Here is a 21,702-nt window from a genome sequence, read left to right as displayed (position 1 = left end):
CATGTGTTATATCCATTAACAAGAATTTGAAGGAAGTTCAACTGAGTATTTGGTATTAATACAAGCAAATCTCGATCATGAAAGCTGAAAAAGTTGTGGCTGCTATAAACCACAAATTCTTCTGATATTAATGTTATTAGCTTTCTACTAAAGTCTACTTACCAAAACCATGTGGGCTATTAGATTGCCCCCAAGAGCTCCAAATGTATAATATACAAGAGCCTGTGAAAGAACAAAAAATGTTTAACTGAACACAGGCACACATTTATTCAATTCAAACTGTAACATGCAATAAAGTTTTAATAGTATTACCTTTGCCTGACTTGAATTAACACCAAGTCCAGAGGCATAGAGAAAGCCAAGAGCCTGAAATAAATGATAAAGTAAGAAATCTTGAGTTGGTGAAGGTATATCCAAGACAGACACAGTTTTATATACTACTAAAAAATGCAAGAGTCTTTAAATGCTAAAAGACTTGAATTCAAGTATGTACAAACGTGGATTAAGGAGCCTTGGAAAAGCATTCAGGGTTTTACACATTACACAATTAAATTAAATGTAACATTAAAAAAATTTTTACTTATTTGTGGCCTTTTTTTTTTTGAGACAGAGTCTCACTCTGTCATCCAGGCTGGAGTGCAGGGGCGTGATCTTGGCTCACTGCAACCTCTGCCTACTGGGTTCAAGTGGTTCTCCCACCTCAGCCTCCCGAGTAGCTGGGACTATGTAGAGGCGTATGCCACCATGCCCGGCTAGTTTTTGTATTTTTTGGTAGAGACAAGGGTTCACTATGTTGGCCAGGCTGGTCTCGAACTATTGACCTCAAGTGATCCACCCACCTCAGCCTCCCAAACTGCTGAAATTACAGGCGTGAGCCACTGTACCCGGCCACAATTAAATGTAACTTTTTTTTTTTCATAATTGAGATTTTATTGGTTGAAGATCAGTACAGACATTTCAATTTGTACATAATTCTTAACATATGTAACGAAATTCTAAAAAGCCATGTATTGTAATTCTTTTTTAAAGTTATTCTAGTGACTTTCCAGCTTAAAATTTGGAAGCAAATTTTCCTTAAGAGGGTATCAAGTACCAGTATCTTCACATGTTGCTCAGCTGTTACATACGGCCCACCAGTTCACAACTGAATAGCATGTACACTACATATTCAAATCTGTAATCTTTCACAGCACAGTAACAAAGTTACTAGGAAAACAGGACTACCACAACCAAACATGTTACAGAGTGCACACAATTCCGACAGGGAGCGCCATGATCGAGGAGTGCTTTTCTTTAGGAAACAATTCTACTAAAAAACAACATGAGAATGGAAGTAATTTAAAATGTTCAAGACATTAAATGCAGGACTGACTCCATATTGCCATTTAATATGCTTTGTATTATAGGATGTAAAAACTAACCCCCATGTATGGAATGTTAAGCTGACACCCGAGATAGTCAAAGCCTCCCATAATTCAATATCCCACACTATTTTCTGGTTGTACCAAAAAATAACCAGCAAATGATTTCACCTCTTAAAAAAAAGCATTTACACTTAAAAAATGGGATGAGGTGGGATTCCCTCCTTCTTAAAAATGTTTCTAGAGCTACTACAAAACTTGCATTTACAAAATAGTTGATAAAAATATTCCTCTGGGTTGTACAAGAAGGGAGACAGGGACCACTGGTAAGACATGGCATATGGTATTAATCAGACTTGGCTTCTTTCTCTCCTGCTTCATCAGAGGCTGGACTCTCCTCAGTTATCGTTTCTCCGCTTTCTGCAGGTAAATCTTCTTCAGTTTCTTGGTTAGCCACTTCGGCCTGATTTCCCTTTGCTCCACTTTTCCCTTTTGTTTGCACTGTTTGGTCTGAAGATCTATCCTTTGCTGCTGCCTTTTTCGGTTTCGCTTCCACTTTTGCAGGAGGTTTAGCTGACAACCGTGCCCATCTCCTCTTGGGCTCTTCCTCGGCGGCCCCTTCGGCAGAGCTGACCTTCCTCCTGGGCATCCTGGTGGCAGGGAAGGCGTGTGCCGAGTGCCTGTGGGCCGCGGCGCGCAGAGAGCCTTGGCGAAACTGGGCTGCCTGGCCACTACCACTCCTCCGGCAGCGCGAGCTTCTGAGACCCACAGCGGGGGCGGTGGGAGAACCGGATCAAACGTAACTTTATTTTTATTATTTTTTTCGAGACAGAGTCTTGCTCTGTCGCCTAAGCTGGACTGCAGTGGTGCAATCTCGGCTCACTGCAGCCTCTGCCTCCTGGGTAAGCAATTCTCCTGCCTCAGCCTCCCGAGTAGCTGGGATTACAGGTGCTGCCACCATGCCCAGCTAATTTTTTTTTTGTATTTTTAGTAGAGACGGGGTTTCACCATGTTGGCCAGGCTGGTCTTGAACTTTGACCTTGTGATCCGCCCGCCCTGGCCTCCCAAAGTACTGGGATTACAGGCGTGAGTCACTGCGCCCAGCCAAATGTAAGTTTAAACAACAAACGTTTAGCTTGAAAACAATTTAATATTAACTAGAAAGACAAAGCTGAATACATGTAAACATGACTTTATGAACAACCATTATGAAGACAACTCCCATTATCGGTACATCAGCATATTTCTCTATATATGCAGACAGGAATACACTATGAAAACAGAGAAGATATGAATTACCAAGATAAACTATCCCAGATATAAAAAGAGGCAGCAAGGGGTCAAGTTGAAGGGGTCAAGGGAGAAAGGCTGCTCTACAATGTTAGAGCACACATCATTTTCTAAAAATAAAAACAAAAAAATGGAACAAACAATGCACTGGTGAAGTTCAACCTTTTCAATCCTTTGCCTTCTGTGGATCGTCCTTGTTGTTGGAAAGTATAAGCTAACGTGACAAAGGCAGGTGTGGCAGAGACTGCAGTGCTCACTGAAATCATGAGCTCCTCTACATTTCCCAGCCTCTCTGGAGAATCACATGCCTGGGATATGGCTGTCAGGGATGTAAGCCTGAAAACATTCTAATGAATCCTGAGGCTCTCTTTTCTCACTTCATTGTGGCGTGGAAGCCCTGTGTAGCAATCAGTGTAGCTACATAACAGAAACAGCCCATGACCAGGAGTCACTATTCAGAAAAGAGTGACGCCAACAGGAGAGCTACATCAAATCTAGCATGAGCAAGAAACAACTCTCTGTTATTTCAGACAGTTGTAGTTAAGCCACTGTGATTTTCTGGTTTTGTCTGTTGCATCAACTAGAATTAATTTTCATGGAGAGAATGCTTTGCAACATATAAAGTGCTGTGGTTTTGTAAGGTTCTAATATTAGAGGGAACTGACGCCTTATAAAGTAAAACTGTTCTTCAGAGCAGAACGCCTCGGAAAATAAAGAATATATATGTTTTTATACAAACTGATTCATGCAAAGAAGGGAAAAAGTTTTGAAAACAAAAGGGAACCATTAAGATATAATGTTTATAATAAAATACTGAGGAAAGAGCTGCAGAATTGTTAGGTATTCAGTTTTAAGAAAACAATTGCTATGACTCCTGTTATTGGTCATATAGTTTGAAAACAGACTTTCCTCGTGATTAGATATTTCATTAATCTTTAAGCAAGTCTCACAGCTTGAATAAACTTGAATTATTGAAGGAATTTTAAATAAATATGATGGTCCCCTAAATCCAGGTGTCAATCTTAGCATTATTAATGGGGAAACAACCAGATATGTTATCAACTGATGTGATACAATGTAGAATACAGAACATCCCTTGTAATGTAGTCTGGCCAAAATATTTTACTTGTGTTCATCAGCTTTTAGCTGTGACATCCTATTGACAGGAAATACCGGTGATGAAGAAACAAACTAAAAGCCACCATGAAAAGACAAACTGAAGTAGGATATTCTGCAGAAAAACTGTGCCTATCTCTAATACAGACAAAAAAGGCACTGGGGTATACTAGATAACAACAAAATGAAAGGTCGAGTCCTGGACTGAATACTGGTTTGGACAAAACAGGTATAAAGAAAATTTTGGGGTTCAACATCATATGAACATAGTGTGGATATTATGTGACTTAAAATGTGCTGGGATGAAAAGGTGAAGTTCTAGAACAACAGACAGTGATATCTCATTTTAATAAAAATATCATGTGTATATATACACAAAGAGAAAGATCTATTATAGAAGGATATGCATGCACTAATATATTATTACTCATATTTGGGTGGTACATATGTGATGTGTACTTCTTAGTTTTGTTAGTTTGTATTTCTAGTTTCCTATAATGGACATGTACTGCTTCTGTAATAAAATACTTTTTAAAAAAAAACCCAAGATTAACATGAGCTGCAACATCTGAACTTTGGAAAAATGCAATGGTGAGTAATTTCAGATAAAAAATAATTAGCTTCATATTTCATTCTCTACAGATCTAATTTGGAAAACTACAAATGTAATTGTGGCAAGGCACAACTGCAAAAATGTCTTCACTGACTATAAATGTTCCCAGACTAAGGAAAAACACTATCCAAGAAGACTGATACAATGGTTAGCCACAAAATTAGTATTTAAAGATACTTTATCTTTCAGTCTGACTTTTTAAAAGAAGTCAGGACATAAGAGAGTAAATTGCTTTTAAAATGAACAAGTGCTACATGCAGAGAGATTCTTCACTGAGAATGTACTTACAGTCTGTCCCTTGGGAGAGCCTTCCTCAGTCAGCTTCTCAAACATCTCTCTCGCTGCCTGGATATTCTGTGGCAAGTAATCACCAAATAAAAGAGCATATGACACTCTCTCCAGGGCTTTGGTATGGTTCATGCCTGCTGCCTTCTGAAGATACCGATAAGCTCTTTAAATGTAAACAATTAAAAACCAAATTAGTAATGTTCTGAAACTGCCATTAAGTTTTTTTGATCTACTAAAATGCAGCATAATTTCTTTATGTTACAAAACCCCTTTGATAACCTTTTGAGATACGGAGTTTCACTCTTGTTGCCCAGCTGGAGTGCAATGGCATAATCTCGGTTCACTGCAACCTCCACCTCCTGGGTTCAAGCAATTCTCCTGCCTCAGCCTCCTCAGTAGCTGGGATTATAGGCGTGTGCCACTGCACCTGTCTAATTTTGTATGTTTAGTAGAGATGGGGTTTCACCATGTTGGTCAGGCTAGTTTCAAACTCCTGGCCACCTCAGCCTCCCAAAGGGCTGGGATTACAGTCATAAGCCACCATGCCCAGCCACCCCCTCTGATAAATCTTATTTCTATTTGGTCATGTTACTTATATATGTAAAAAACATCCTGCTTTTTTATTAAAAAAATTTTTTTTTGAGACACGGTCTTCCTCTGTTGCCCAGGCAATCACAGCACACTGCAGCCTCTCTACCTTCTAAGATCAAGTGATCCTCCCACCTCAGCCTCCAAGCAGCGGGACCACAGTGTGCACCATCATGCCTGGCTAATTTTTAATTATTTTTTTCGAGACAGGGTTGCACTATGTTGCCCAGATTGGCTGGCTATTTTGTTTTTCATATGAAGTACCAGTTCTCCCTGTTATCCTAATATCTTGAAATAGTCTAATTATACTAACAGTAATTCTATTACTTTACTTTTCTATTAAAAAAAGTTCACCAGATTTGCAGTAAGAGATTACAATATGATGGTGTCCAGTATATGATCTAAAAATAACCATTGCAATTTTCTTTTTAAATCTTTGCAGACTATAAAAATGTCAGCTGAAATTAAAAGGACATAAGATGTTACGAGATAATCACTTGTTCTGTTTTTTTTCCAAGCACAAATTCCTAAATTCCAGTCAAAAATTACAAAGCAAAACCAAAAAAACGTACTTGACAACAATTCTTTTTGTTTTATGTCATTTTGAATTATAAATAGTATATGCATTCTTGGTTCTTAGAAACTACTACAACTTGAGTCAATCATTGCCATTTTACTCACTGTTACTGTAATCAGTATGTGTAACAATTTTACCTTAACAAACTAAAGTGTGGTAAAAGCAATGCTACTAATGCCCGCAAGTCATATTACGTTTTCTTGTAATGGAACTTAAAAAAATCTTCTGTGTCTCTGGTAGTCCATTTTTTAAATAATGTAGTTGCTATTTGTCTCAGTAATGGCCTGTCTTGGGGGAAAAGTGGACTTAGCAGTGCTACCTACTCTCTTTTTTGGCTTTTCTTATTGCTTCCATTAAGGATTTTCATTCCAGTTTGATACATCATTTCTGCTTCCTGCATCTGCCGTCTCTTAGCAGCCTCTTCTTCAGCTAAAAACAAAATGTCAGATGCATTTAAATGGATTTTAATTCTACACCAATTATCAACCATAAGTATTTATTCTTTCTTTTGGGCAGTCATACAAACGTAATGAATGATCTTTCACTATTCTCAAATACGATTCTAAAAACACTTATGTGTGGCCTTTACATGACACAAGACAAAACTTAAAAAAAAAATATATATATAATTCATTGAAATCACTTTCTTATAGAAATACCAATACCAAGCTACTCTTAGAGGGTACTTTTCTGTTAGAAATGCTAACTTTTAAAAATATAATTCAACTAAAATTTCAGATTATATGTGATACGGTTTGGATCAGTGTCCCCACCAAATCTCACACTGAACTGTAATCCCCAGTGTTGGAGGTGGGGCCTGGTGAGAGGGATGGTTTCTCATGAATGGTTTAGCACCATCCCCTTGGTGCTGTTCTTGTGATAGTAAGTTCTCACGAGATCTGGTCATTTAAAAGTATGTGGCACCTTGCTCCTCACCATCTCTCTTGCTCCTGCTCCCACCATATGAGATGGCTGCATCTCACATGGAAGTTTCCCAAGGCCTCGCCAGAAGCCAAGCAGATGCCAGCATCATGTTTCCTGTACAGCTTGCAGAACCGTGAGCCAATTAAGCCTCCTTTCTTAATAAATTTCCCAGTCTCAGGTATTTCCTTATAGCAGTGTGAGAATGGACTAATACAACATGCCAAGGTCAGCTAAAATAAGGTCTGGACATTAGAACACAGTAGTCAGAAAAATGCTGTTATATCCAAAGGACACTTTAGCTCTATTGGAAATACTGTGTATCTTTATGAGGATAAAATATTTGATTAACTATATAATACAAATTAGTAAAAAATTGATTTTTATTAAATATAGAAACTGATTTAATGTTCAAGTTCACCAATTTTTCAAAATCATATAACACTGGAAATCACAGAACTGTTAAAGATTTTTCAAAAGTTATTTTGCTACTGTAAGAACTCATCAAAAGAAACATATTTCATTAGAACCAGTATTTATAGAAACAGAAGCAAATTCTTCTTATAATATAAAAAAATTCTGGTGCATTAACTGGAGTACCCAGTCACACTGGCCTACATCTAAAGATGGGCTATATTTGATGTGCTTCCTCTTTTAGGATTGCCCAAATACTCTGTAAAAGCCATTTTTTTAAAAAAAATGGTATTTAATGGGTTATGTTCAAGATTTTCTGTTGTTTTTTCATAGTTAGGAAGTTTTTCCTGAACATAGCTTTCCTTAGAGGTCAGCATCTTTATAATGACATTAACACTAAAGATGGTTAAATATACTGTATTTGTCAAATGTTACCCTGGCATAGCATATTTCACTCTAAGTATTTTTTAAAAGTTATTTATTTTTCTTCTAATCACTATTAATCTTCTCCGTAATGGCCCAGTTTCCTTTACTGTCCCCCAAAAGTTTTATGTTAATTTACCAGCCTGAAGGGTTTAACAAAACAACCTGTGTATACCAACGGAAAACCATCTCCAAAAAAAATGTGAGTGTGACTTGAATGACACAGCCTGAAACTAAATACACCATATGCTTCCCACTCTTAAGTCCACTCTTTAAGGCTATAACGACATTAGCAATGTTGGCCATTTCTGACCAATGTGGAAAAGGATGACTAGAAAAAGGCCTTAAAAACATTGCCCTAGACATAAAGCAATGCAGATCTGCCTCCTACTGAGCAATACTTACTTTCACAAAAGCCCCACTTTTCATCTGCTTTGTAGTCATAGGTTGTAGCACACCACAGTCTGCCATCTTCCCTCCCATCTGATGTACATTCATCATATTCCTTATCCAGGAAAAGAAAAGGGAAGTGGCAGGGCTCCCCATGTGCTGTGCCTTCAATGGCGGTCAAAGCTGGAATGACAAGAAATAAAAATCTCAACATGAATAACACCTCTGGTATTCATGGATTCAATGCCATCAATTTTGGCTGTTAGAATTTGAAGCAAAGATTCATGATGCCTGATTTGTAATCGGGAACATAAAAGGGCTAGCAAAGATTTTGATTAGGGAGGACTTGGTTTAGTTAATTTAGTGAGCATGGCTAGCTGATTACTTAGCATCTGTGTCTAGGTTAGACTTTCTGAAGTTCCTGATATATAACCTTAGAATATTAAAAGTCTACTGTAAAACTCCCGCCCGAAAAGTAAGCACAAAAAATAGGCAAAATGCAAGTGAATCAATTCTACTGCTCAGCAAAGCTCTCCTTGTTTCTGAATGCCAGAAGTCAATTTCTTCAGTAATACAGAGTTATATAGGGAAAATGCTCCCCCCAAGGCAAAGTTAACCACTCACACACTCCTCTGCAATCATGTGGCATTTTATTACAGTACTTATCCCATGTATGGAAGTTACTTCTTTACCATACTCTGGTTCTCATGGGACTTTGAGCTTGTAAAGGGTAGAGACTGCATCTGTAATTTATTCTATAAATTATTTCTGAATATCTCTTAGGTGTCGGAAATCATGCGAGGTGCTAGAAATGAGGTGGATCAGAGGTCTCTGCTACACACAACTTGCTGCCTAGCCAGGATGGGAGATATTAAGCAAATGTGTGATGGATGCTATGGAAAGGAAAGCCTCCCCTCTCAGGAACTGAGGTTTCAACTGAACCTCAAGGGCGTGCAGGAGGAGCAGTGAATGAAAGGCTTGGGGGTGGGGTGGGTAGGAGTACTCTAACAGGTGCTAAGGTGACAAAAACCAATGAGTGGCAAAGTGGACAAGAGAAGAGGCTAAAGCAGCACGAGGAAGCCAGACTGGGGAAAACCTTACAAGTCTTAATAAGGAGTTCGAACTTTTATCCTGAGAACAACGGAAACTCACTGAAAAGTTTTGCGTAGGAGTGACATGCTCACATTTTATTAAAAGAGTGGAAAGTATGTAAAAAGTAAGGCTGGATGTAAGGTGACCAGTTTAAAGGTTGTAACAGTAGTCTGAGAGGCATTGGTAGCCCAGAGAGGGGAATGGAATGGAAGATGTGGATGTACTCAAGTGATGTTAAGGAGGTAGATATGGTACCACTTTCTAGATGTGTGGATAAGAGGAAAGTTGAGTCAAGGAAGACACCCAGATGCTTTAGGGGTACATACATGGTTGCCCTTACTAAGATACAGAATTCTAAAGGAGGAGTAGGTTACCGGGTAGGTACTGCTATATTCAAGGTGGCTACTAAACAAACAAACAAACAACAAACAAACAAACAAACAAACAAAAAACCCCACAAAAAACAACAGCAAAAACAAAAAAAATCACAAGTGAAAATGTTTTAGACATGTTTCAGTCATAGATAAAAAAAAAAAAAAAATTCTCCAGTACACAGATAATAGTTGAATTCAAGGGTATGCATAAGAATGCTGCATGAGATGTATATGAGAACACCAGAGGTCCAGGACTAAGCCTAAAACCATACACAGTAGGTATGAGCCCATGTCAACTTCCACTAGTCGCTTTTACATGGAGAATTTAATTGGGTAGCAGAGCTTGGTGATGAAGGGTCTAGGTTCTGGAGTCAGAACATTTGATGCAAATCCTACCACTTATTAGCTGTGTGCTTGGAGCAAATTATTTAATCTCTTAAGATTACTTAGCGATAACTTCCTTATCTCCAAATAGGAATAACAGTCCTTATTGCATTGGGTTGTTTGCAAAGAATGACTGAGATAATACATGTAAAGGATTCATTATGGTGCCTATCACTTTAGGTAATAAGAGTCCAAGAGATGACAGCTGCTATTATTATTATGGGCACCCCCGCTCTGAAGGCTAGAAAGTATCCCTTCTTTCTTTGCAGTGTAAAAAAAGGCATATCCTACTATACTAATTTTAAAAATATTTTCAATAAGCTATGAGAGACAAAATGAATTTCAAATGGTTTACACCAAGTAAATGTCACTCATCCTGGTAATAAGAGGCAAATAACTTTTTTACCTTTGCTTTGTCTATGTTTTAAAGCTGGAGGGATCATGCTACCTGACTTCAAACTATACTACAAGGCTACAGAAACCAAAACAGTATGGTACTGGTACCAAAACAGAGATATAGACCAATGGAACAGAACAGAGTCCTCAGAAATAATACCACACATCTACAGCCATCTGATCTTTGACAAACCTGACAAAAACAAGAAATGGGGAAAGGATTCCCTATTTAATAAATGGTGCTGGGAAAATTGGCTAGCCATAAGTAGAAAGCTGAAACTGGGTCCTTTCCTTATTCCTTATACGAAAATTAATTCAAGATGGATTAGAGATTTAAAATGTTAGACCTAATACCATAAAAACCCTAGAAGAAAACCTAGGTAATACCATTCAGGACATAGGCATGGGCAAGGACTTCATGTCTAAAATACCAGAAGCGACGGCAACAAAAGCCAAAATTGACAAATGGGATCTACTTAAATTAAAGAGCTTCTGCACAGCAAAAGAAACTACCATCAGAGTCAACAGGCAACCTACAGAATGGGAGAAAATTTTTGCAATCTACTCATCTGACAAAGGGCTAATATCCAGAACCTACAAAGAACTCAAACAAATTTACAAGAAAACAAACAACCAACCCCATCAAAAAGTGGGCAAAGGATATGAACAGATACTTGTCAAAAGAAGACATGCATACAGCCAACAGACACATGAAAAAATGCTCGTCATCACTGGTCATCAGAGAAATGCAAATCAAAACCACAATGAGATACCATCTCACACCAGTTAGAATGGCAATCATTAAAAAGTCAGGAAACAACAGGTGCTGGAGAGGATGTGGAGAAATAGGAACACTTTTACACTGTTGGTGGGATTGTAAACTAGTTCAACCATTGTGGAAAACAGTATGGTGATTCCTCAAGGATCTAGAACTAGAAATGCCACTTGACCCAGCCATCCCATTACTGGGTATATACCCAAAGGATTATAAATCATGCTGCTATAAAGACACATGCACATGTATGCTTACTGCAGCACTATTCACAATAGCAAAGACTTGGAATCAACCCAAATGTCCATCAGTGACAGACTGGATTAAGAAAATGTGGCACGTATACACCATGGAATACTATGCAGCCATAAAAAAGGATGAGTTCGTGTCCTTTGTAGGGACATGGATGCAGCTGGAAACCATCATTCTCAGCAAACTATTGCAAGAACAGAAAACCAAACACCGCATGTTCTCACTCATAGGTGGGAATTGAACAATGAGATCACTTGGACTCGGGAAGGGGAACATCACACACTGGGGCCTATTATGGGGACGGGGGAGGGGGGAGGGATGGCATTGGGAGTTATACCTGATGTAAATGATGAGTTGATGGGTGCTGACGAGTTGATGGGTGCAGCACACCAACATGGCACAAGTATACATATGTAACAAACCTGCACGTTGTGCACATGTACCCTAGAACTTAAAGTATAAAAAAAAAAAAAGGGGATCTCTAATGCAATGTATAGGCAAGGAATCCTTTAGTAACAACTTCAGAGGAGTCATTCTGACTACAGAATTTGGAAAGGACATCCCTATACACTGCTACTAGATCCAAACCTGCCGCTGCTTTAGAAAGACAGTGTCTGAGAGTCAGGCATGGTGGCTCACACCTGTAATCCCAGCTTTTTGGGAGGCTGAGGTGAGCGGATCACTTGAATCCAGGAGTTTGAGACCAGCCTGGGCAACATGGTGAAATCGTCTCTACTAAAAATTCAAAAAATTAGCTGGGCGTGGCAGTAGACACCTGTAGTCTCAGCTACTTGGGAGGCTAAGGCAGGAGGATCACTTGAACCTGGGAGGCGGAGGCTGCAGTGAGCTGAGAAAGTGTCTGTAGAACTGCAGTTTGTAAACCTGAATTTCAAATTAAATAGCAAATGACGGTTTAAAAGAATACTTCTATGATAATAGAAATCTTTGTCTTAAAAACAAATAGCTTATCGTAGGAATTCTAGTTTGCCAAAACTTATATTTTCTAAGTATTTCAAATATATGAAATAATTCCTTTTCATGTGATGAACTATATGACAGAAAAGAAACCGGAGAGAGTAAAAAATTTTTTGACAACAAAAGGTTTTCATCTACTGCTGATTCAGCACTGACATAAGCAGGAAGAAACCCCATGAGGCACTTGCTTCAATTTAGTCAAAACTGCAACCTGTCAAAATAATTCATTAGTGAGTTACTACAATGAAAATTTGTTTCTCTCAGCTACCTTCTCCAAGGGAAATCACAATATGGAAAGTGTTATTACTTTTTAAACTTGTTCTAAAATCTTCCAAAAGTTATTGGTTGGGACTCCCTAGTTTCAAATTGATTATCTCAAACAGAAACTCCTCACAATAGTTTTAATTTCAGTTAATTTTCTTTCTATGGAGAAATTCTGCAATAATTTCAAAGCCATCCTTTTAAAAACCTCCACAAGAACAGTGTCAATTTTAAAAACAAGGCAATCACTGCTCCGGTATAATGAAGCTGACAGGTTATGCAATTTAAATTAGCGATAACCAGTAATCAAATCTGACACCATGAAAGGGAAAAATGGGTTCTCAGTTCTGCAGCTTCATGTAAAATTCACATTTTCTAAATAATGAATCATATTTTGGCTCTACAATTAGTGACACAGTATCCCAATCTATTTGGACCTCAAGAGTAAGATATTTATAGTACAGAACTTATTGTAATACTGAACAGAATGCTTTACACTTCAACTGGTAGAAATCTGCTCTTGCAAAGTCAATTAAAATCAGTCAAGAAAGTAAGAAAAAGCAAAAAGCAAAACAGAACTGAAAATATTCAGTGTTGGCCAGAAGATGGGTAAATGAGTATGAAGACAGTGTCTGAGAGTCAGGCACAGTGACGATGGCTCACGCCTGTAATCGCAGCAAGTGAATATATTAATACAATCTCTTCAAGAGGGGCATTTGGTAATACCTATTAGAATGTAAAGGTCCATATCTTTAGATCCAGCTTTTCTACTTCTAGGATGTTTACTTAAAAAAATGCTCCCAAAAACACACAAAGAGATTATGTGCAAGAGAATACTTGTACAGTATCCTAATTTTAAAAACATAAAACCAAATGAACTCAAAGATCTACTGATAGGAAACTGGGAAATACACTATGGGGCAGCCATTAAATGAAAACCGGGGCATTGTCAACATGGAAGGATTTAAAGGTCCCTAGAGAGTAGTGGAGGGGGCGGGCGGGGAGGGGGGGTGGGGAAGAGGATCAAAGGCTGAGTCCTGAGGCAAGCTCGGGTTTCACCATCAGACAAATTCTCAGGAATCAGCAGCCAAGTGAAGAAAGTATCTTCAGGGAAAAGAACGATACTAGTGAGGGGTTAAGATGAGGACCAGGAACCAACCAGGTATCCAGCAATTAGAATGTGACTGGTGGAGAAGAGTAGATTTAGTAGTCTGGAGAAGGCTCAAGTCTTGCTGGAGCTGGATTAGAGAACAGGAAGAGAGAAAGCGAAATCAGTGATTAAAGAGAACCCTTTCAAAGAATTATGCTACAAATGGGAGTAGAGGAGTGGGATGGTAGCTGGAAGGGGACTAAAGGACATAAGATTTTTGTTTTTAACAGATATTACAGTATGCTTGATGCTTGAACACTGAAGGAAAGAATCCAAGAGATAAAAAAGGTAAACATGGCTAGAATGCTGATCTCTCTCTCTCTCTCTCTCTACATATATAGAATTAAAGGCTAGTGGAATATAAGCACATCTTTTTCGCACTTTCAATTGTAAAATCAAAACAAAAAACTAAAAGTTAATTTCTTGATCTATACAGATAAACACAAATAATTTAGCTTTACAAGTTTCTCATTTTAAGAACTTTTACAGTTTACATGGGTGATCTTTAAATAAGAAAATTACCCATTTAATCATGCTGTTTCTCTGAAGCAATCTGGTACTTCCAAACATAGAGTACTAAGTAGCATATGAATCAAATATACCTGTAGTCAAAGAGAGCTGATAAACAATTATTTAATGTTAAAAAGCTACCAACCTCAAGACAACTGTCATAGTGTTCATCAATTTTGGTAAACACTGAAATAAAAGCTCAATCAAGCAAACGATTGTCACCAAAAAAAAATCTCCCAAGGACTAAGAACAAAGCACCAGTACATACAGTTTAAAGGAACCAAAGTACTTGACTTAAAGTACATGACATAGGCCAAATGATATGGGCAGTATTTTACTGTTGTCTAGGAAAATGCTATAGTAATATTTTGGGGAAAATACCAATGGTATGTAATCTGCTACAGACTGCTTTCATCAAAAGTTGAAAACTGCAAAATAAGGTCTAGAAACTATCTTTGTAAATAAACACACACTATACGAAGAAAGCCACTGTTTTATAGATTACAATGTATTTTTCAGAAGATGTATTCATATGTAGAATGAACAAAACGTTAACATCAGGGTTCATACAAAGTTCAGCTCTTTCTGTGAGAAGCAACTAATCATTTTAAAATACAAAGAGAAAGAAGCCCAATCACTGGCCCATGTGACCAGAATAAAGTGGCAAACTTCATATCAATCAGGTGATAGGCACTGTCAAAAACCATCCAGAGTAAAACTTGCTCAGGAAAGCTGCTATTTAAGAACAGTGGGTTTCTCTAAACAATGGCTTTTAAAGACAGGTGGGTTTTCAAAGCTGTGGTGTGGCTGGCATCTACAAGGATGGTCTCCTAAAGGAGTTTCCTTGCACAAATAATTTTCTTGTAAAACCAAATCAAACCAAAGAAACAACAATAACAAAAAAAGCCTTTTCATGAAAGTCCGGACCTGCTGCAGGCAACTGCCTGTGTCTTCTATCTTCTGTTTAATCTGATTGCTAGGATAAAGGTCGTTCCTTCCCTGCCATCCCCACTTAAGCAACAATGGAGTAGAAATCATTCTACTGCTCAACAGCTTGCTGCAGAACCTAATTTTAAGCAAGATGTAGTCAGTTTAAACTCAGTTCCTTTTGTGCCATTTAAAATAATCCAAGATGCCAATTACTCTATTTTTCTTTTTTAAGGCTGTAAGGATGTATTTACTGCAGAGACAAACAGTAAGAAAGTATACAAAATTAAAGAAAAATGACAGTTATCTTTACCTATCACTTCAAGTTATTTCTGTCTAGAGGTAATGACAGTTAGTGAAAAAAGTTCTGGACCTTTTTCAGTTGCAAACTTATTTTTACAAATGGCTTATTTTCACATAAAGGATTTGTGATGGTTAATTTTGTGTGTCAACCTGGCTGGGCCATAGTGCCCAGATATTCAGTATATCATTGTTTTGAATGTTTCTATGACGGTGATTTTTGGATGAAATTAATATTTAAATTGGTGGACTCTGAATAAAGCAGATTATCCTCCATGATGTGGGTGGATGTCGCCCAATCAGTTGAAGGACTGAGTAGAAAGAAGACTGAACCCTATAAAGAAGAAATTCTCTAAGCAAATGGCCTTTGGTTCTGTTTCTCTGGAGAACTGTGACTAATACAAGATCATACTAACTGAACTACTTTTCAATAGGACATTTTTTTGCTTCACATATCATTGACATTCTTGTAGGTGGCAGACAGGGCAGACTGCCTCATTACCGATTCTGAACCACTTCCCCAGATGATAGTTTCAGAATTCTCCTAGTGTCTTCCGAAAATGCTTCTGCTTTTCTGATGCAGGCAACATTTCTTCCTGAGGACCCAGGCCCTGAAGGTGCAGCCACTATCAGATTTGACCACATGGAACAAACATGAGGATGAAGCCAGTCTACTTGAGGAGCTGAACAGGAAGAAAGGGAGAGCTGGAGTCTCTGATGGCACAAGTCCTGTGTTCTACTTACATGAACCAAATAAACCTCTGGTTCTGCCACTGTCTGACAGATTTTCTTATTTACAAGAAAACATATTCCTTTTAAAATGGCTGAGTATTCTATAACAGGCAATACCACAAAGTAATCATTCTCCTTATGATGGCCAATTAATTATTCATTCATGATCAACAAATGTTTACTGAGATGACATGCAGAAAATAGTTAGCAAGTCTAACTAGTTATCCTTTGAAAGACTGCTTATCACGTGGCTGTCAGTTGCCATCAAGGAACTTAGATTTTGGAAGGGTTCCCACTGAGAGGTGAAGTCAGCTGGGCTACTGGGTAGGGTGGGGACTTGGAGAACTTTTCTGTCTAGCTAAAGGATTGTAAACACACCAACCAGCGCTCTGTGTCTAGCCAAAGGTTTGTAAACACACCAATCAGTACTCTGTAAAAATGCACCAATCAGCGCTGTGTCTAGCTAAAGGTTTGTAAATGCACCAATCAGCACTCTGTAAAAACAGACCAATCAGCTCCTCGTAAAATGGACCAACCAGCAGGATGTGGGTGGGGCCAAATAAGGGAATAAAAGCTGGTAACCTGAGCCAGCAGCAGCAACCCACTTGGGTCCCCTTCTACACTGTGGAAGCTTTGTTCTTTTGCTCTTCACAATAAATCTTGTTGCTGCTCACTCTTTGGGTCTGCGCTACCTTTATGAGCTGTAACACTCACTGCAAAGGTCTGTGGCGTCACTCCTGAAGTCAGTGAGACCATGAACCCACTGGGAGGAATAAACGACTCCAGACGCGCCACCTTTAAGAACTGTAACACTCACTGCGAGGGTCTGTGGCTTCATTCTTGAAGTCAGCGAGACTAAGGAATAAATTCTGGACACATTTTGGTGACCATGAAGGGACAATCACCAAGCAGTGAGTACCATCGGACCCCTTTCGCTTGCTATTCTGTCCTATTTTTCCTTAGAATTCGGGCACTAAATACCGGCACCTGTCAGTCAGTTAAAAGCAACTAGCGTGGCCACTGGACTAAAGACATGGGTGTCAGGCTTTCTGGGAAAGAGCTCTCTAACAACCCCCAACTCTTCGGAGTTGGGAGTGTTGGTTTGCCTGGAACCAGCTTCTGCTTTCCCTGTACTTCTGGGCTGAGCCGAAGGTGGACAGAGAGGAAAGCTATTCAGTTCCAGGGTCCGGACAACAAGTTGGTTGACCTTGCGGCCATGAGTGGAACTCTCAAAGTCACGTTGCCCAAGTGAGACTCACCCATCTATCCTATCTATCCTGACCCTTACCTCCATGGGTCCTAATGCTTGTCAGACAAACTTCCTCTAGCCTCTCTTCTCTGAGGCTAGTCCTGCTTCTAAAAACCACTCCCTATCTCTGGTGCTTTTCTAGTTTCTCCTATAAGAATGATTTCTAGTATATACTCCAGGACTCTATTCCCTTCTTTAGGCACCTGGCCTCACTAGTTAGAGACACACAATTTTTGCCCAAAGCCCGGTCGGGGCGGGGGACTATCTTATCCGGAATTTTAGGGTCCCTCCTCAGGCTAGCGGGCCTAACAAAAGCTATTCCTGAAGCTAGGATATGGGGAGCCTCAGAAATGATATCCTTCTGATTCAAGTGAGGACAAAAGGCATCACTCTTCCAACTCTGGAGATCCTTCCCCTCACTTAGGGGATGCCCCACTTCACTTTTGGGGCATAATATCTTTATAGGATATGGGTAAAGTCCCAATACTAACAGGAGAATACTTAGGACTCTAACAGGTTTTTGAGACTGCGTCAGTAAGGGTCATAAATCCGATTTTTCTCGGTCCTCTTTGTGGTCTAGGAGGACAGGCAAGGGTGCAGGTTTTCGAGAATGCATTGGTAAGGGCCACTAAATCCAACCTTCCTCGGTCCTCTTTGTGGTCTAGGAGGAAAACTAGTGTTTCTGCTGCTGTGTCAATGAGCTCAACTATTCCGATCAGCAGGGTCCAGGGACCGTTACGGGTTCCTGGACAGGGAGAGAACCAAACCAAAGCCACGGGCAGTTTGGTCTTTCAGATGGGAAACAGGCATCAACAGGCTCACCCATGAAATGCATCCTAAGCTGTTGGGACCAATTTGACCCACAAACCCTGAAAAAGAGGCGGCTCATTTTTTTCTGCATTATGGCCTGGCCCCAGTATTCTCTCTGATGGGGAAAAATGGCCACCTGAGGGAAGTATGAATTATAATACTATCCTGCAGCTTGACTTTTCTGTAAGACGGAAGGCAAATGGAGTGAAATACCTTATGTCCAAGCTTTCTCTTCATTGAAGGAGAATCCACAACTATGCAAAGCTTGCAATTTACATCCCACAGGAGGACCTCTCAGCTTACCTCCATATCCTAGCCTCCCTATAGCTCCCCTTCCTATTAATGATAAGACTCCTGTAATCCCCCCTGTCCAGAAGGAAACAAGCAAAGAAATCTCCAAAGGACCACAAAAACCCCTGGGCTATCGGTTATGTCCCCTTCAAGCTGTAGGGGGAGGGGAATTTGGCCTAAGCTGGGTACATGTCCCCTTCTCCCTCTCTGATTTAAAGCAGATCAAGGCAGACCTGGGGAGGCTTTCGGACGATCCTGATAGGTATACAGATGTCCTACAGGGTCTAGGGTAAACCTTTGCTCTCACTTGGAGAGATGTCATGCTCTTGTTAGGTTAAACCCTGGCCTTTGAAGAAAACAATGCGGCTTTAGCTACAGCCTGAGAGTTTGGAGATACCTGGTATCTTAGTCAAGTAAATGACAGACTGACAGCCGAAGAAAGGGACAAATTCCCTACCGGTCAGCAAGCCATCCCCAGTATGGATCCCCACTGGGATCTACATTCAGATCATGGGGACTGGAGTCATAAACATCTACTGACCTGTGTTCTAGAAGGACTAAGGAGAATTAGGAAAAAGCCCATGAATTATTCAATTATGTCCACCATAACTCAGGGAAAGGAAGAAAATCCTTCTGCCTTCCTTGAGAGGCTATGGGAGGCCTTAAGAGAACATACTCCCCCGTCACCTGACTCACTTGAGGGTCAACTGATTCTAAAGGGTAAGTTCATTACCCAATCGGCCGCAGATACCAGAAGAAAGCTCCAAAAGCGAGCCCTGGCCCTGAACAAAATCTGGAGGCATTATTAAACCTGGCAACCTGGTGTTCTATAATAGGGACCAAGAAGAACAGGCCAAAAAGGAAAAGTGAGACCAGAGAAAGGCTGCAGCCTTGGTCATGGCCCTCAAACCAACCTTGGTGGTTCAAAGAGGACAGAAAATGGAGCAGGCCAGTCACCTGGTGGGGCTTGTTGTCAGTGTGGTGTGCAAGGACACTTTATAAAAGATTGTCCAATGAGAAACAAGCTGCCCCCTCGCCCATGTCCACTATGCCGAGGCAATCACTGGAAGGTGCACTGCCCCAGAGGACAAAGGTTCTCTGGGCCAGAAGCCCTCAACCAGATGATCCAACAACAGGACTGAGGGTGCCTGGGGCAAGCGCCAGCTCATGTCATCACCCGCAGTGAGCCCCGGGTATGTTTAACCATTGAGGGTGGCCTTCTCAATGTTAATCTCCTGTCCCAGACAACCGTCCTCAAGGTCTGTTACCAACTGAGGAATCCTGGGACAGCCTGTAACCAGGTATTTCTCCCACCTCCTCAGTTGTAATTGGGAGACTCTGCTCTTTTCACATGCCTTTGTTACTCCTGAAAGTCCCATGCCCTTATTAGGGAGGGATATAGTATTCAAAGTTGGAGCTACTGTCTACATGAATATGGGGAACAAGTTACCCATTTGTTGTCCCCTGCTTGAGTAGGGCATTAACCCTGAAGTCTGGGCATTGGAAGGAACAAATTCCGGGCACACCACCATTCTAACTTATAAAAGTGACTCATGGAGCCCAAACCATACAAACCCGTGGTTTACTCTCAATACCCATTTTTCTTCTGGGATTCTACAGTTTTGGTACATGCTAGTAGAGGGTGATTAGAAACTAGTTTTCAATAAAAACTCCAGGCAGTGGGTCTCTAATGAGCCTCCCTGGTAGACAACATTTCACGTGTTACAATTTGCTGCTGGGGGAATTAAGTGCATCCTGCATAAGTTCTGTGGGACAGGACCCTTGGAAGCTTCTACCTTGTTTCCTCCAGACTTCCCCCCATGTACCTTGCACCTGTGCTGATTTTGCTTTGCCCCCTTTTGCTGTAATAAATCATAGCTGTGAAGGCAACTATATGTCAAATCCCCCTACCAAATCATTAAACCTGGGGATGGTCTAGGGATCTCTGACACAGATGCATCAGAAGTGGGATTTGCTAGAATGACCCTGACTCACTGATATATGGTGAAAGTGCTGTTTGAGAAGAGGAAGGATAAAGGGCAGAATATGATGAATCTTTGGGGCCTGAGTGGTTACGCAGTCATCCACGGTATGAAGCAGTAGCTGAGCTACTATACGTTGTGAGAGCCACAGAATCGGAAAAGTGATAGATCCAGCTCCAGGAAAGCTGGCTTGCTGGATACCCCTGACTGCTTTTAGGCATGCTGGCTAAAATGAGGGAAAAGGCAGTGTAGTGCAGCCTATGGTTTTTGTTCTCTCCTCTAGATGGAAAGAGAAAGGACCCCCAAATTCCCAAGGATGGGCCAAACCAAAATGTTACAAGTTTGAACTGCTCTCTTTAAAAAGTTAAATCTGGTCTGGAACAAAATTTTGGATAAACCAGAAAACAAACAAACAAAAAAACTGGGGGAGGTAACAATCCGGCAGTTTTTTTTCAGCCTGGCTGCTGCTCTTGCTACAATATCCTCCCCCACCTCCCTTCCTGCACTGCATTCCAGGATCTTCTCTGGCAGCTGTAATGTTAACAGTGCAAACACTGAATTTACTGCTAGGAGGCTAAGTAAACTACAGTAGATTAAAAAAAAAAAAAAAAGGAAGAAAAATTTAAAAATGGCTTTATATTTTGTGGCTATTGCATCCAGATGTATTGTAAAAATTAATATAAAATGTTAAACACTTGTAATTTCATAAATACCAGAGGAATAATCCTGATCAGGGGAAGCTGCAAAAAAAAAAAGAAACGTGTTAGTGGCACACAGCTTCTTTGCTTTTTGCTGCCAGTGGGAGGACTGGAATTTGAACTCTTTTGAGGTTTGGAAACAGAGTATCTGTAATTGATGGTTTGCTTCCAGGGTTACTATGTGTACTCTCTGGAACTGAACTTTTTTTTTTTTTTTTTTGACAGTCTTACTCTGTCGCCCAGGCTGGAGCGCAGTGGCATAATCTCAGTTCACTGCAGCCTCTGTCTCCCAGGCTCAAGCGATTCTCATACGACACTTGGCTAATTTTTTTATGTTCTTAGTAGAGATGGCGTTTTACAATATTGGCCAGGCTGGTCTTGAACTCCTAGCCTCAAGTGATCCTCCTGCCTCAGCCTCCCAAAGTGCTGGGATTACAGGCAGGAACCACCGCGCCCGGCCTGGGACTGAACTTCGGGTACTCTGACTCTCATGAGACTGACTCAGCCCTGGAAAGCTTTTAGGTCAGCTTCCACTTACTAGGCTACAGTTGTGCTGTGCCTGATTT

At 40.1% G+C, this 21,702-nt stretch overlaps 2 protein-coding genes across 2 annotated transcripts in view; both read right to left on the bottom strand.

Moving 5' to 3' along the window:
* SEL1L (SEL1L adaptor subunit of ERAD E3 ubiquitin ligase) overlaps positions 1-21,702 on the bottom strand; it is a 71,480-nt gene that overhangs the window by 27,785 nt on the left and 21,993 nt on the right. The window contains exons 4-8 of the mRNA XM_050800151.1: positions 7,997-8,164; positions 6,157-6,262; positions 4,669-4,831; positions 313-366; positions 163-222 (exon numbers count right to left, since the gene is read on the bottom strand). Of these exons, the coding sequence (XP_050656108.1) occupies positions 163-222; positions 313-366; positions 4,669-4,831; positions 6,157-6,262; positions 7,997-8,164 (551 nt within the window). The remainder of the gene's footprint in view (positions 1-162; positions 223-312; positions 367-4,668; positions 4,832-6,156; positions 6,263-7,996; positions 8,165-21,702) is intronic.
* Positions 906-4,659, bottom strand: LOC126960147 (non-histone chromosomal protein HMG-14-like). The gene has a single exon (XM_050800152.1). It carries the CDS (start codon positions 2,008-2,010, stop codon positions 1,708-1,710), a length of 303 nt encoding a protein of 100 aa, XP_050656109.1. The 5' UTR covers positions 2,011-4,659; the 3' UTR covers positions 906-1,707.

This window comes from Macaca thibetana, chromosome 7, assembly GCF_024542745.1.
Source record: "Macaca thibetana thibetana isolate TM-01 chromosome 7, ASM2454274v1, whole genome shotgun sequence".
In the NCBI taxonomy this organism is placed as follows: Eukaryota; Metazoa; Chordata; class Mammalia; order Primates; family Cercopithecidae; genus Macaca; species Macaca thibetana.
The sequence above is the reverse complement of the archived record's forward strand: the minus strand, read 5'-3'. Positions and strand labels throughout refer to the sequence as shown.